We start from the raw sequence: 17,383 nt of genomic DNA, 5'->3' as shown, positions 1-17,383 counted from the left end.
GAATGAATGATATTTATGTATGAAATTTTCTAAGATAAAACCTTTTTTTCAATGGGTGACTCAATCTGAAGAAATTAGAAGAATTCTAAAAAGATTCTTTCTTTGTAGCTAACAATGGAAGTTGATGGGAAGGTGGAGTCTATAATGAAGAGAACAGCATTGGTGGCTAACACCTCCAACATGCCTGTGGCTGCTAGAGAAGCTTCTATTTACACTGGTGAGAGCAATAACACATTCTTCATTTGTTCTCAGAAGATTTAGTGCTAGGTCTTAACCTTCTTTTTGACTTTTCTTTCATCCCTCTACATTTAAACTCTATTAGCATGATTTTTTAAAAAGTTATAAAGTTGAGCCTTTCCTATTTTCCCCTGTGCCTGGTTCTGCTTGCTAACATTTTTGGCTTATAGGTATACATATGTAACACAAAATGTGGGTGACATATCAAAAACCAAACGTAATAGTTCTCAACATGTTGATAATTACCTTTTGCTTTGAGTGTTAATCATTTAAACAAGATTTCTTAAGGATTTTACTTAAGGCAAGTTTTTTGACAGTGTACTTGGTAGCCAAAAGGCATATTTTGTTATTCTAAAAAGCTATCAAAATATCAAAATAAATATTAATATGGTGGACATTTAGAGGAAATATAAATAACAAAATAAATAACTTTTTTATCTTTTTGAATCTTACGTTGAAACCTTCCCCAAAATATTTGTGTTAGTTATTTTTTCGAAAACATCTAATTTGGCATACATACTGTTGGACAGAATTTGATACATTTTAAATGTTTATAGCTGAAAACTTTTGGTACATGTTTAAATAGCATTGCATTTTTACTTTTATATAATCTTTGATATTCAGCCATTGATTGACTTCAGATTTTTTCAGACTGATGTTTTGGGAAAAAATTGTATCAACCCTTGTCAACTGTGGTAGATATTTTCATTCCTGTCTAGTTTTAGATACTGAAATAATTTCTGAGAAATAAGTAATTCATAATTTTATCACATTCCCTTATTTAATTTAGAAGTGAAACAAAAATAAAATTTGTTGCATGAGCTTTGGTTACCTTATCTTAAAAAATCTTAGGAACTTAACTGCCTTATATACATATACTTATATACAAAAATTCTAAGAAATTAACTTTCTTAAAATCTTATACCATGTCATAGTAGGAAATATGAACACATAGCCTACTGACTCTGTGTGTGTGTGTGTGTGTGTTTGTGTTTGTGTGTTTGTCCTTCATTGCCAAAAAGACCATGCCATCGGAGAAATGATGACATGACTTGCACTTGACTTTTGTTTTGAGTGAGGGAGGGCTGTGCAGATTTTATATAGAAACCTTGTTTAGCGCATAATGTTGAACATCTTGAGCAGTCTTGCCCTAAATTCCTCAGAGGGCCCTTGATCATTTAGCATGCTGCCAGGAAGTGGCATTACCAAATTATTTTCCAAAATATACTTTTCCTTGTTACTAGATACCTACACTTTACCATGTCAATTTTTTAAGTCAACCATTTGAGAGCATGCAAAAAGGATGTGTTGGGGTTTTTTTTAAGCTGAATCAGCTATAGGGTATAATGGAAAGATTGACTAAGTTCAAGATCAGATGAGTTTGGTTTGATTTCTGATTCTGACACTAGCTTTGTGATATTGGCCAGTTCACTGTAACTCAGTTTCCTCTTCTGTGGAATGGGAATAGCAATAATAATATTTAACCATTTTGCAGGTTTTTAAAGAGGAAATTACTTTACCAGCTCCAAAAGCTTGCTATAAATGTGAACTATTAATGTTTAGAATTATCCTTCAGTTTCAACATAGAAATTCTTGAAGTCTTTAATATTTTTAATGTTTATGAGTAAATATAAAGTACAAGAATTAAAACTGAATGCTACTGAGCAAGATTTCAGTTGTTGTATAGTACAACCTATATAAATACGTAAGTTAGGACCAAGCAGTCTAGGCTTTCAAAAATGTGGTTATCAAATACAACCTCCCACTCAGTGCAAATTTTAGTATGTAAACTGACATGTTGAGATCTTTCCCATGGAAAGGTCTCCCAGATGATCTCTGAAAAAGTAACAGATCATTTCATATAAACTGTGCCAGATACTGCTGGCAGGAAGGAAGAAAAGATTTCTATAGCATCTGCTATGGTACTGGGCACTAGGTGTTGTGCAGATATTATCTCATTTGATCCTCATACCAACCCAGAGAGGTAGGTTCTATTATATTCCCTATATTGCGGGTTGGGAAAACTGAAGCAGACAGAGGTTAAGACAGAGGTTGCGAACCTGACTCTGAAAATCACTAGATGTATGACCCCAGGTGAGTCATTTAACTGGAGGACTCACACATGTATCAAGTGGGGATCCTCTCTTCTCTGCTTAGGATCAGACTGGTTCTGAAAGTACAATGAGATGATATCTGTGAAAGTCCTCCATCAGTCTTAAAGTGTTATACAGATACAAGATGATTTTTTTTTTATGATCCCTGTTTCATAGATGGGAAAACTAAAGAAATCAGAAAAAGTTAATTTGTCCATGATCATTGAGATAATATGTGACAAAGCCAGTATCTTCTGACTCTTAGCTCACTGTTCTTTCCATTAGTTTATAATTGATCTAAGCATTTGAGTGTTTAGATATGTCCAGAAGAGCAACTATTACATGGTAGAATTACCTTGATGAATGAGCCCATGTGATATTTAACAGTTAATATGTTTCTCGTCAGGAGGAAGAAAAAGTTGATCAGTAGACAAAATCTTTTGAGCTATGTGGTACAGGGAACAGAGCATTTGGCCTAAAGTCAGGAAGACCTCCATTCAAGTCTGGCCCAAGACACTTACTAGCTGTATGACCTTGGGCAAGTCACTTAACCTCTTTCTACCTCAGTTTCCTCAACTGGAAACGAGGGTAATAATAGTACCTTCCTCACAGGTTGTTGCGATGATCAAATGAGATAGTATTTGTTAGCAACCATGGTACCTGACAATCATAGATGGTTAATAAATGCTTGTTTCCTTCCTTCCTACCTAAATAAAAATCATCTCAGGCTCTCATTGAGTTACGATATAGAGTGGGAAGGATTTGCCATGTTCTTAAACTGTATTTGTTCCTATAAAATTTTTATACACTTCGGAGTAAAAGGACTTTGGTGACATTTCATTAGCCTTATAACTTTTTCCCCCTTCACCCCCCAAATCCAGGAATTACTCTGTCTGAATATTTCCGTGACATGGGCTATAATGTCAGTATGATGGCTGACTCTACCTCTCGATGGGCTGAAGCTCTTAGAGAAATCTCAGGTCGCTTAGCTGAAATGCCTGCTGGTGAGTCATCATATTACTTTTTAATCTAATCCAAGCACTTTGTCGTATGTGTTTAAATTTTTTAAAAGACTGACCCACTTTCCTGATTTTTGCAGACAGTGGTTATCCTGCATATCTTGGTGCCCGTTTGGCCTCTTTTTATGAGCGAGCTGGCCGAGTAAAATGTCTTGGAAACCCAGAAAGGGAAGGAAGTGTCAGCATTGTAGGAGCGTAAGTGTACAAAATCAGTTTTTCACATAGTTAAAACATAGTAGGTGACCTATAATGTTTTCCTTAGGGGAAAAATCATGGAATGTGATTGTCATCCTTTCAGATGATATTTTGGATTCACCAACCTTTGTCTTATATAATTTTTTTCTCTTAAAAAAAATACATGCATACATATATGTACATGTATCTCAGCAAAAATGTGTCAAATAAGGCATGCAATTATATGTAAAGCCAGTTTATCAGTTGCCAAACGGCAACAAACGTATATATACAAATGTATAGCCTTATCAAAATAATTACCATGAAATCTTAATCTTTTATCAGATTTTCTAACATTTACTGTTATATGGTCGTACTCTATGTTGTTTTCATTCTGTTATTCCACTTGTCTTTCTGTATGTCTTTATTAGCTTTCACATTTTCATTTTTATGGTGCAATAATATTCCTCTGTAGTGACACAGGACAGTTTATCCAATCCCCCATTATTGGACCTATAGCTTGTTTCTAGTTTTTCCAGAAAATAAAGCTGTTATGAATATTTTGATATATATCTTTTTTATTCCTTTTAATAACATTCTTATTCTAGAATCCTAGTTGTCACTTCTCACCATGTTTCCGTGTTCCTTTCTGTTAAGTGTGTGAATCCTTCCTCATGGGTCTTTGTAATAACTTGTTTTTCTCTTTGGTTTTTCTGCTTAGTGTTTCTCCCCCTGGTGGTGACTTCTCTGATCCTGTCACATCTGCCACTCTTGGTATTGTTCAGGTATGTTCTTCTTTAATAGAATCAACATTGGAACATTTTCTTTGTACTATTATCTTTAAGAGTATTATTCAAATTCAGTTATGAAGCATGAACATTAGTGAATTTATTCTAAATACTTGTCAGAAGCATTCCTTACATTTAGCATCACTACTATTCAGCATTAAATCTGGATACATGAGCGATGTGTGGTGTAGTAGATAGAGAGCCTTTCTATATTTGAACCAATGTAAGGCCTATTTTTTCCCTTGTTTCATGAGTCTATTATGAAGGGTAGGCAAAATTTAGGGAAATTACTGTTCTCATATAAAATATTTGATATGAAATTTGTATCTGCTATCCAAAAGCCTTTGTAGTTGTAGTTTATGAATATATGTAAAATGTTTACAAATATTCATCCTTGAAGAATTGATTGCTCTTATCAGATGGGCCTTTATTATACCTACATATGACTGGACTGTGTTAAATGTTTTTAGACAGGCAAGCAATGATGTTTTACAAATGTGACCATGTTGTGCTACTTGCAATTTGTGGTGGAACCATTAACATATGAAGGAACTGAATATATATGAATAAGTTGATTTTGACATCTTTTTTTAAAAATGGTCTAAGCATTGTTTGTTCTTTTGGACAGGTGTTCTGGGGCTTAGATAAGAAACTAGCTCAGCGTAAGCACTTCCCTTCCGTAAACTGGCTGATCAGCTACAGCAAGTACATGCGTGCCTTGGATGAGTACTATGACAAGCATTTTACAGAGTTTGTGCCTCTGAGGACCAAGGCTAAGGAGATCCTGCAAGAAGAAGAGGATCTGGCAGAGATTGTCCAGCTCGTGGGGAAGGTGCGTTATTAGCACCTACATTTAGAAAGTGCTGAGATTTTGGTAGTGATTCTAGGATAGGTGGGACTTCATATGTGTGATCTCATTCATCATTCACCTGCTACAGATTTCCACATTCCAGTTCCCTTATTAATTCTGCACATAATTATTGACTGTTTCCCACTCTTTACGGGGAGATGACTAGATGTGAACCAAATATAAACAGTATTTCATTCTGTTCTTTACAGTCTAATAATATCATACTGCTTGTGGGGAAGGAGTGGTGAAAGGGAGAGGGACTGGCAATAAGATTGCCGAAAGGAAGTCATTGAATCCTTCAGCCGGCTGATGTGCCAGCTTTTTGTCTTGGTTGGAGACTGCTTTTTCAGATAAACCAAAATTTGGAACTCTTATTTGGATGCCTCTAAGATAGAACAAAAATTTCAGGTTCAAACTGTGTTTACTTAGTAAATATGCCAAGATGAGAGAAGCATATAGCAGTACTAAAGGGTCTTTTGAATCCAATCTTAAAGCATTTATTGAGTGCCTAAGTATATATTGTCTATTAACACCTGTGAAGTTTTGGCTAAAATTATTTGCAGTTACCTGTCCTACAATTTAATATGTTGTGGACCTTGTGTTTTATAGGCTTCCTTAGCAGAAACAGATAAAATTACCCTGGAAGTAGCAAAACTTATCAAAGATGACTTCCTGCAGCAAAATGGATATACTCCTTATGACAGGTAAGCCATGATGATTTCTATTCTTTTGTTGTTGTTTTAGTACAGTAAGAGCCTTTCTGTTCACCAGTTAATGAGTGACCAGTGGTAGAGTAGATTATCACAGAAAGAGTTAAAAAAATACCTTCCTGCTGTTTTAGCTAATATTTTTCTATTGCCCATTTATCCAGGTATGACCCTTGGGACCCTAACTGCTCAGGGAATAATCTCTGAGGAGACATTTCACTGACTCAGAGATAATTTTGGAATCATTTATTGTCCAAAGACTTTTCCTCACCATAAGCTTACCACCTCTCTACCTTATTACAATTAGAGATCTTTATTTTCACCTGCTCCAGTTGTGGCTGTCCTTTTTTGTGGCTCCTCACTTCCCCAAATGTCCTGTTTCTCGTTTTTCTTTACCAGAACTATGTTGGGAGCTCCAAACCCCTTCCTCTTTGTACATAAACCCATGAACACACTCACCCATGCACACACCCAGTCTCACACTCCCACCTCTAATTTTCATCTCTCATTATCTCCGCTGCAGCTTTGGCTTACCATGACCTTTTTTCCTTTCTAAGAGTTAAAAGTCCCTAAATTTGTCTTCCCTGATTCTCTAATTACAACCAAGTAAAAAACTAAAGATAACACCTAATAGCATAGCCTTAGAAAAGTTGCCGGGCAAGGAAGTTGTTTTATATATAAGTTTCCAGAGCAAAAATATTAAAATTCAACATATCACAGTGTGCATAAATATGTGACCCATAGATGTCAGAATAGGTATATGATATGAATAATTCATGCTAATCAGTATGATATAGTCCCATAGATGTGGCCTTCTTATCCTGTGTATTTTTGGTTACCATCATTCCATAAAATTTCCATCAGCCATATATATATGTATTGCATTTTACAATAATGAAAGATTCCTTTTTGAAGCAGCTAGCCTGTACTAGCCTATAGGAAACTTGTATTATTTTTTAAAGCCTAGGTTGCTTGTTTGTTAATTAAGCCTTGTCCAGCTATCTCAGGGGAGTCCTTACCATTCATTTATTATCATTTGAGTTATTTCTTAAACTGCAGAGCACCAGAACAAGCCCCCAGAGAGTAATTAAATATTAGCAACAATATTCCATCTCTCCTTCTGTTTGATATCTACAACTATGTTTCTGCCATATTATGTGGAAGACAAAGGAAATTGATTCATATGAGTTTTTTGCGATGAAAAAGCATTGCTCAAAATTCCCTCCTTTTTTCCTAATTCATCTCATCTTCTAACATCTTAATGTTTAAGAATGTACAATGTTTCTTAAATGATGGAAACTAACTTTCTGATACCTTTCCGATTAAGTTTCATAATGAACTACTTTAAGCTCAACATCTTGGGATTTAAATTTCTTAATCAGGTTATTCCATTTGCCCTAGGTTCTGCCCATTTTACAAGACTGTAGGCATGCTCTCCAACATGATTGCTTTTTATGATATGGCACGCAGAGCTATTGAAACAACTGCCCAGAGTGATAATAAAATCACATGGGCCATTATCCGAGAACAGATGGGGGATATTCTCTATAAACTTTCCTCCATGAAATTCAAGGTGAGTTTTGCCAGTATTCTTTACTAGGGAATTTCTTTTTTTGTTTTGAGTCCTAAATACTGTGTCTAAGACATGAAATTGCCCAGGTTCTAGAAACTAGACCAGGCCTAAAAATTATGTAGGAGTTTGAAATTGCAATTATCAGAATTAAAATATGTTTGTACAAATTTAATAATGTGCTTTCCTTTTTGCCTTAGTTACTAGGAAACTAAGAATAGATTTGAGAGGCAAGAAAAAGAGTAGGTTGAAGAAGACGGGTTCAAATCCTATATCCACTACATATTTATAACCTGTGTGGCCACAGGCAAGTCACTTATTCTCTCTGTGCCCCAGGCAACTCTCTTGAAGTACATCTAAATTACTGATCTACCTCTGTAGTGAAGAGTTCCACACCCAGATCTCCCTGCACTGATGAAATCACGTCTAAATTAAAAAAAAAAAAAAAAACAGTAGCATTAACTTAAGTTTCATCCCAAACTAACTTTAAGCCCAACATTTTGGGATTTACATTTCTTAATCATGTTATTCCATTTGCCATAGGTTCTACCTATTCTGCAATACTGCAGCATTGTATGCTTTCCATATATGACCCTATTACATAGTCTCTACTCTGTTTTACACTATTATAATTGCTAAATTAAAGGCATTATCTTTTATTATGTAAGATTCCCCTAAGTCTTAAATAAATAAATGAAAGAAATACATGTAAATTACTAACAAGATTTTACATATAAAATTCTTTTAAAATTGTTTGCTCAATTCATTGATTTTATGTACTTCATCTCCATAATTATTTCTAATAAGAGTAACTCACATTTACATATAGCACTTCAAAGTTTATTAAGTGTTTTCTTTACAACAACCTAATGGTGTAGGTTGGTATAAGTATTAGCTCCATTATGAAGATAAGGTGACTGAGACTCTGACAGGTGATCTGTCCATGGTCTCAGAGCTAATAGCTATCTAGTCTTCTCCTCTTGCACCAAATTTTCTCACCTTGCACACAAATGTATGTGTGTCGTATATTAGCCAACAGACATTTGTTTTAGTGCTGTGCACGCGCTATACTAAGTGTTTGGGATACAAAGACAAAAATGAACAGCCCCTGCCCTTAAAGACCTTACATTTTAACAGCAGAGATGATACGTGCATACATAAATTTATGTCAGACAGAAAGGACAGGTAGCCTTGGATACAGAGACCCTGGCAGCTGAGGGGAGACTCAGAAAGCCCTCCTGTAGAAGATTGCATTCAAGTTAATTCTCAAGGGGAAGCCAGAGATCTCAAGAGATGGATGAGGAAGGATAGTATTCCAGGCATAGGAAAAAGGCAGTGCAAATGTATGGAGACTGGATATGGGGCCTTATGGCTAAGTGGTAAGAAGCTTTAACTGCCAAACAGAGGGCATGGATTTGATCTTAGAGGTACTATAGAGCCACTAGAGTCTCCTGATTAGGGAGATTTGATATGGTCAGAACTAGTATTTAGGAAAATCAGGTTGGTGGCCGTTTAAAGGGTGATTTGAACTGGAGAGAGGCACAAGGCAAGGAAATCAATTAGGAATTTGCTCCAGTAATTTAGATAAGGACCCCAGTATAGCTGTATTTATTTATTTATAAATGATAGAAGAATTAAAATAAAGATGAATTCATATTTTATCCTGGAGTTTTTTTGAGTCCAAGATGGTCTCATAATCAGACCTGCACTTTTAGGTTGATCAGTTGCTACTTATGTGCAGGAAAGACTGGAGTGAAGAGACATGGGTCAAGGAAACCAGTGAGAAGACTTTTATAGGTGATACTATTAGGGCCTGAATGAGGTTTTTGATTGTGTGAAGGGAGTGATGCCAGAGCTGCTTTGGAGATAGAATCTATTAGACTTGGCACTTCCCTGGATATGTGCAGAGAGAAGCTAAGTATAACATGAAGGTTGTGAGTTTGGGTGATTGGAAGGATCATGGCACTCTTAATAGATATAGGGAAGTTTAGAAGAAGGGTGGGTTTCAGGGAGAAGATTGTCATGAGATCTGTAAAGAAGAGCACAATCCATCCGTACTTGTTCATCCTGGGTAACTCAACTCCATTCTACCCAAGACAAAAAGAGTGTGCTGGGGGGAGCAGAGAATGGTGATTGGATGGGTTTCTTTGAAGGAATGAAGAGTCTAGTCATTCAGCAGGGCAATGGACAGAGATAGTTATGTAAAGGGAGGTACTATGAAATAAATCTGGAAAGAAGAGTGTGGGAGCCTTGAATGCCAAGCTAAGGAATTTAAATTTTACTATATGATAGTAAACTTTTTTTTATTTTAAATAATCCTTTTTTAGCTCCTATTGTATAGTTCTAGATAAAGTCTTTTTTGGAAAGCATCTGTTTTACAGCCTCAGTGGTGAATTATACTTCTTTGAATTCATTATTGCTTTTTTGATGGATAGACGTTGACACCCAGTGTTCCCTGCACCTGTAGTTAATGATACTTTGCAGTAGTGTTGAGAGTAAGACATCATAATTGCATGTATATAGTCAGACAAAAATAAGGTGTTTTTCTTTAGTTCTCTTTAGTTAGAACACATTTCCTTTTATGTATGTCTCATAATTGGTCAAGGAAGGCACTTGCAGATGATAATTATATGACTTGCTGACTTAATTCAAAGTTTTATTAAATACTTATAACTTTAAAAAAGTACTAAGAAAGAGAGTCTTCTAAGGTTGCTTAAATTCATATTTAAATTCCCTTGTTTTTAGGATCCATTAAAAGATGGTGAAGCCAAGATCAAGGCTGACTATGCTCAACTTCATGAAGATATGCAGAATGCATTCCGAAGCCTGGAAGACTAGAACTGTATTTCTTCTCTCCTTATCTCCCTTGACCAGCACATGTGTTCTTATCTCTTTAAATTCCACATCTCTTCCCCTTTTCTTCCTCATTGTGTATTATTGAGACCAGTACATTTGTGTGTGTGTGTGTGTGTGTGTGTGTGTGTATGTATGTGTGTGTGTAATCATTTGTTTACCTGTTCATATTTGGTAGGTCTTACATAAAACAAACATTCCTTGGTTTCAGTGTTTGATGGGCTGGCCTCCCTGATTCTTTGTCTGAAGTGTCGAATATAATCACCGGGACTATCTCTGGTACAAAGTGGGAATGGCTACACTAATATTAACTTAGATAGAGGATGATTTGATGACTTTCCTCCTTTCTCCTAATTTTTCCTTTTCCCCAAGTTACAGACAGGAGTAATACAGGTACTTTTTTTTAAAAGTAGGTGTTTTGGCATGAAAGGCCTTGCCCCCCCCCCCCCCCCTGTATCTTTTGACAAAGTCAGTACATGGAATGACTAATTGTTCTCTGTGGTGAGGATGTTTGCAGCTTAGCATTTTGCTAGTTGCCTACTATGCAGAAAATTAGTGGTTTCTTTTTTTTTAGTAATGAGATTGATTAATACTGTTCCAATTATGGGTTGCTTCTACTAATAAAAATCAGGAATATTTGAAGAAAATTGTGGAGAATTACACTGTTTCTCCAATTGTGCCTGAAGTATGGTGAGTGCATTGAAAGGCAGTTATGGAGCTCAGCGAAATATTTGAATCAGTACCAAAAAAGGGAAGGGGAGCCAGGTTGCCAGCTTAACATTAACATCATACTTTGCAAGCATGCTGTGTTTCTATAGGCAAATTACCACAAAAATTGTTGTACTACACTGATGTTGAATTTATTTTAAAAGTATGCTTCAAATGATCATCAGAGACATGTGCCACCCTTGCTCCCTTTCTTTCCTTAACAACCATTTTAGAGACCTAAGCTCTTCCAAGTTTTGTAGAGTATGTATGAGTAATAAGATGCAGGGAGAATGGTGTCTCAGTGGCTGTTTGGTACCATTAAGGAAAAGTTTGACTGTAAAAATGCTACTCCAGCCCTGAGAATCACGTTTTTGGAATGATTACCTGTCCACCACATTGTGTGTATGTTTATAAAAAAAAACAAAAAAAAGGTATCTGTTTGCCTGTTTGTGAAAAATAACCTGTTCAAGGGCATTTTCCTTTGCATGACTGGTGATGCTGACTCTGGTTTTTCCCATTACTGGCACAAGAGATTCCCCAGATTGTCTGTTTGTAGCCATAGCAACATAACTTCAAAGGTTCCCCTTCATTCTGTACGGCTGATGGGAATCGTAGATTCTTGTGTTTGTTATTCATCTCTAAGGGTGTTGGTGACAATGGCCCTTACATTCCACTCTACAGAGAAACCAAGAATCATCTGAAAAAGAAGGTGGTTTCGTCCTGTCTCTTAACTGCAGATTGTAAAATGTGCTCGTTGTGGGGTACATAAGGAAGGGAAACTACAGCACAACCCTGAGAGCAGCAGTGTCCTCCTAACGGTCACTTGCCAAAAGTTCTGGCATGAATGCTTCAGAGTTAATAAATCTTTAGAAGGAAAGGGGGAGAGTTCTTTGAAGGGAGCACTTGTAGCTATCTCAAATAGTTGTACGTAACTTTATTTATTTCATGCCATGATAGATTGTGTGATTTTTAGACAGTATCTCTTTGTTGGCCTATTAAGGGTAGGTGCAATCATTCGAAGTTGTGCTTGGAGTTTTGTTTATCCATTACAGATTGCATGTTCTTGTGATGGCCTACTGCTCAAGAAAGGTGTTCTTCCCATGAAACTTTTTTGAAACCTTTTCAACATACTGCCAGATAAGAGAAAGTATGCATTGGATTATTGTTGACCCGTGGACCTCATGGTCCTGCTTAATCAGTTTGCTTTACAATGTGGTCTCCTACCCATTGGCCCTAAGACCAACAGAAATTAAAAAAAGATTTTCCACACATCAAAAATTCTTCCTTATTCTACTATAAACCAACAGGCAAACTGAGATTGTGCCAGTAATCAGTGGTCTGATGAAGAAGTGACCAAGATTTTACTGTTACCTGAATTTCCAGTGCATGCATCTCCTTTTAAGAATGTTGATGTATGAGTATGAGAAGTTGTCATGGAAACCATGATCCTTCATCTCTGGTGCCCTTTTACCACTGTACCATGTCGTAGAATTTCAGATTAGGGGGACTGATCTTATTTCTTTAATAGGGGTGTGGTATACTTAAAACAATCTTTTAAGAAAAAGATGATGCAGTTCTATATTTATTGTGCTGTACCTGGCCCAGATGGAGCCAGTTCAACCAGTTTAATTTGTATTTTTTCCAGTGTTAAATCTCATGTTGTGCCCATTAAAATATTTCCTCCCCACCTCAGGAATGAGGCAAAAAGATTGCCTGTTTTCTCCTTGAGATTTCACTACCTTTTATGTTCTAAGTTGTGTATAATTGTTCATCTATGAGAGAATAAAAAGTGGATTTAAAGTAATCCTGGGTTTTCCTGTTTTTGTGGCCAAATCTACTAAAATAACATACAAAATGTTTAAGTTTGTAATCAATTTCTAATGATTTACTTTTTGGAATTAACTTACAGGTGAGCTCCTTTCCATCTTTTGTTGTAAGGAAATGAGAACGCAACTTGCTGCCTGTGACGTTTGGACAACGATCCATAGAGTCTCAAAATAATCTCTCTCCCCCCAAAAACAAAAAGAAATTGTTCCTTTTAGTTTTGAAGAACAGCGCCTAGCCCCAGGGGTTGGGAACCTGCAGCCTCTAGGCCACAAGGGGCCTTCTAGGGCCTTGGGTACAACTTTTTGACTGAGTCCAAGTTTTACAGAACTGATCTTTTTATTAAGGGGATGTGTTCCGTGAGGTTTGGATTCAGTCAAAGGGCTGCACTTGAGGACATAGAGGGCCACATGTGTCCTCAAGGCTTCAGGTTCCCCACCCCTGACTCCTGGAGCCTTCCAAGTCTTAGCATTTGCTCTTCTCAGGATTCTGCCTTCATGGGAAAATCTAAACAATTTCTAAAACTGCACTTAAATTCACAAGGAGGTCTATGAGACAAGTAAAAAGTAAAGCCTTATAAATTAGATTACTTAGAAATAATTTAGCTTACTTATAACTAATAAGGAAGCATAGGAAATTACATGGATGTTTATTTAAGCAGTTATTTTGTTAATATCTTTCTAATTACCAAACACTTCTCAGGAGAGCCCAAATTTCTCTAGAGAGTAAACATTAAATAAAAATAACTCACAAGAAGGAGTAGTAGGTATCTATAAAAGGCCCTGAACTTGGTCTCTTAGTGCTTTGAAAATGACTTTAAAGATATTAGGTAATTAATATATTGCCATGGAAGAGAATACCTCAAAAGCAAATTGTTCCCCAAAATAGTGATGAAATAGGTTAGAACATGAAGTGCTTCTGTGACTAAAAAATACAACATTATTTCTTCAGCAATTCCTAAGGAACTTGTAAACTTGCTAAATAACTGAAAAGCCAATTTTGACAATTGAAATATCAAATCAGAAGAGCCTACAGTGATTCTCAGGAAAAGAGAAACCTTTAACAAAGCAGGAGATACAAAGAAGTGAGCTATTGTGGGATTTAAACTACTTGTAAGTGAAGTGACACCTGTAGAATTCCTAGAGCTAGGAGAGATCTTACAGATCTACATGTACCCCAGCATCCTCATTTTACAAACTGTACATACAGAGGCCCTAAAATGTTTAGTTACTTGTCTAAGGCTCCAAAGTTAGAACTAGAAAGTAGATCTATATAAATTTAGGCTGCCAGCTGGCAGTGTGGACAGAGTGCTGAACCTGGAGTCAGGAAGATCAGTTCAAATATAGCCTCTGATGCTTTCTAGCTTAGTGACTGTGGGGAAAGTCACTTGATTGCCATCTGCCTCAGTTTCCTCATCTTTAAATGGTGATATCATCTACCTCGCAGAGTTATGAAGAGAAAATGAAATCTTCATAAGTCACTTTGCAAGCAGTACTATTCTTGAATTTTTTTGTATTTATCTAGTATTTAATTTTCCCCAGTTACGGGTAAAAACAATTTTTAACATTTGTTTTTAAAACTTTTGAGTTCTGAATTCCCTCCCTTCCTCCTCCACCCCCCTCATTGAGAAAGCAAGCAATTCCATATAGGTTACGTAAGTGTAGTCATACAAAACATCCACAATAGTCATGCTGTAAAAGAAAACTGACGAAAAATGTCAAGAAAAACGAAGTGAAAAAAAGAACAACAAAAATTGCTTCAACCTGTATTCAAAGACTATCAGTTCTTTCTCTGGGGATGGATGGCATTTTTCATCATAAATTTTTCAGAGTTGTCATGGATCCTTGTATTGCTAAAAATAGCTAAATCATCAGCTAAAAATAGCTGATCATCTTACAATATTGCTCTTTACTTTGTACCCAGTACAAAGTTCACTTAGCATCAACCCATGTAAGTCTAGGTTTTTCTGAGAGCATCCTGCTCATTGTTTCTCCCTAGAACAGTAGTATTCCATCATAATTACATACCACAACTTATTCAGCCATTCCCCAATTGATGGGCATTCCCTCAATTTCTAATTCTTTACCCCAGAAAAGAGGCTGCTGTAAATATTTTTGTACATATAGGTCCTTTTCCTTTTTGTTTTTTATTCCTTTTAGGATACAGACCTAGTAGAGGTATTTCTAGGTCAAAGAGTATGCATGGTTTTATAGCCCTTTGGACATAGTTTCAAATTGCTCTGTAGAATGGTTTAATCAGTTCACAACTCTGACAACAGTACGTTAATGTCCCATTTTCCCCACATTCCCTCCAACATTTGTCATTTACCTTTTCTGTCTATTATCAAATCTAATATGTATGAGGTAGTACCTCAGAATTGTTTTACCTTGCATTTCCCCAATCAATAGTTCGAATATTTTTTCATATGATTATAGATAGCTTTACTTCATCTAAAAACTAATTGTGTCTTTTGATCACTTATCAATTAGGGGAATGGATCTTATTACAAATTTGATGCAGTTCTCTATGTTAGAAAAATGAGGCCTTTATCGGAAAAATGCTTCAAATTTTTTTCAGTTACTATTGCTAGCTGTTATTTCCTTCCATCCTATTCCCTCTACCCCTGTTTATTTTCTCTCTCTCCTTTCACCCTGTCCCTCCTTGGAAGTGTTTTGTTTCTTAAGATAGATTTTTATACCCCATTGCTTGTGTATCTTATTTCCCAGTTACATGTAAAAATTTTTAACATTCATTTTTAAAACTTTTGAGTTCCCAATGCTTTAATTTTTAAACTTCTTAATTCAAAGTCCAATAGTTCTTCCATTTTTTTCTCTTCCCTTAGCTTTTTTTTAAAAATTAGAAATCAAGAAAAATCTTATCTGATAAATAAAGGGATGTAAACAGGCAATTTGCAAAGGAAATCCACCCTATGAATATCTGGGGGAAAAAATACTCCAAGTCATTAATTGTAGGTTCTGCCTTATATCCATCAGATGGAACACAATGACAAAAAAAGAAAATGACAGTTTTGGGAGGGGCTGTGAGAAAATGGGTGTACAAGTTTGGTGGAACTATGAATTGGTCCAGCAATTCTGGGCAACAGTTTGGAACTATGTCAAAAAACAATCACTAAGCAAATCCTTTGACCCAGGTATCCCACTGCTAGGTCTATATCCCAAAAAGCACTATGAAGAGGAAGAGTTTCCATATGTGCAAAATAATTTATATCTGCTCTTTTTGTAGTAGCAAAGAACTAGAAATTAAGTGCGTGTCCATCAATTGAGGAATGGCGTAATAAATTATAGCATATGAATGCAGTGGAATACTTTTGTAATTACTGTAAGAATTGACAAAAAGGTTTCAGAGAAGCTGGAAGTGACTTGTGGAATGAACTGCTGCAGAGGATGGTAAGAATTTCTACAACAGTTGCAACAACATTGTAAAACAATACCTGAATCACTTTTGAACGCTGATCAAAGTAATGATCAACCATGATTCCAGAGGACTGATGATGAGGTATGCTGCCCACTTCCTGAAATAGAGGTGAGTGCCCTCAAGATGCTTGAGATATGTATTTGTGGACATTGATAATGCAGGAATTTCTTTCAACTGATCATGCATTTTAGTTGTTTTTCCTTGGGGAAGGGGAGATGGGACAGAAAAAAATGTTCATTTAAAAAAATTCAACTAAAAAAGTAAGATAAAGAAATTTTGAAAAGAAGAACTAAAGCTGATTTTCTTATCCTCGCTAGGTAAGAAAGTCCAGAGTGTCAGAGAAATCATTCCCTCTGAAAAAGGTGAGAGTTAAGTGAAAAACTGCCAAGAATTTGAGATCAAGAGAAGAGCAGGGTTATCTGTAGATTGCTTTTCTGTACAGACATACCCTAGTCTCATAAATTTAAAAGATAGGCAATTTAATCTCTGTCCAGTGACAGGTTGCATTCTCACTGTGACTTAGAGTATTTTCTTCAAGAGCTGGTATGGCTGAAAATTTAACCACTTTAAGCCAACCTATTAATGAGCCTCTCCAAACTTGTCCATGAAATGACATACAGTTCATCACTGGATCCATACTCAAAGCCTTTCTAACTTAGTAGTGCCTGCCAGTGAGAAGCCAGGGTCCCCTTGATGCCATGATAAAGCATTGGAGTAGGTCATTAGTGGAGGTCCAAATGAAAAATGGTGATATAGAGAAGGAACACCTCACTGGAAATCAAGACAACCTAGGCTTAACATCCTCCCTCAAACTAGGTCACTGATCCTGTGGTTTTACCTCTGTGGGACTCAGTTTCCTCTGTGAGAGAGAGTTAAACTGATCACAGAGTTATCTTCCAACTCTAACACTGAATGACATAAAACCTCTTGGAAAAGATACCTATATGTAAGCACAGGATTTCTGTAATTTTAAAAATGATCTTATTCTGGTTTTTTGTTGTGAGTTTTCTTTTTTTTCAAAGAATGTGATAATTCCTATAGTTTGGGACCTGCCCTGCCATCCAGTTATTGGGATAGCTAGCAGCAGCACCAAAAACCAAAAGATGGATTCAAATTGAAGGCCCA

General features: G+C 36.1%; 1 protein-coding gene across 3 annotated transcripts in view; it reads left to right on the top strand.

Annotated features, from left to right (window-relative positions):
- ATP6V1A (ATPase H+ transporting V1 subunit A) overlaps positions 1–12,803 on the top strand; it is a 46,681-nt gene extending 33,878 nt beyond the window's left edge. For all 3 annotated transcript variants that reach the window (XM_072613970.1, XM_072613968.1, XM_072613971.1), the window contains exons 8-15: positions 109–217; positions 3,212–3,334; positions 3,430–3,544; positions 4,245–4,308; positions 4,940–5,143; positions 5,771–5,865; positions 7,270–7,441; positions 10,184–12,803. In XM_072613970.1, the coding sequence (XP_072470071.1) occupies positions 109–217; positions 3,212–3,334; positions 3,430–3,544; positions 4,245–4,308; positions 4,940–5,143; positions 5,771–5,865; positions 7,270–7,441; positions 10,184–10,276 (975 nt within the window). In that variant the 3' untranslated portion in view covers positions 10,277–12,803. The remainder of the gene's footprint in view (positions 1–108; positions 218–3,211; positions 3,335–3,429; positions 3,545–4,244; positions 4,309–4,939; positions 5,144–5,770; positions 5,866–7,269; positions 7,442–10,183) is intronic.
- The last annotated feature ends 4,580 nt before the right edge of the window (positions 12,804–17,383 follow it).

The sequence above is a fragment of the Notamacropus eugenii genome, chromosome 5 (genome assembly GCF_028372415.1).
Source record: "Notamacropus eugenii isolate mMacEug1 chromosome 5, mMacEug1.pri_v2, whole genome shotgun sequence".
In the NCBI taxonomy this organism is placed as follows: Eukaryota; Metazoa; Chordata; class Mammalia; order Diprotodontia; family Macropodidae; genus Notamacropus; species Notamacropus eugenii.
This window is presented reverse-complemented; position numbering and strand designations above follow the sequence as displayed.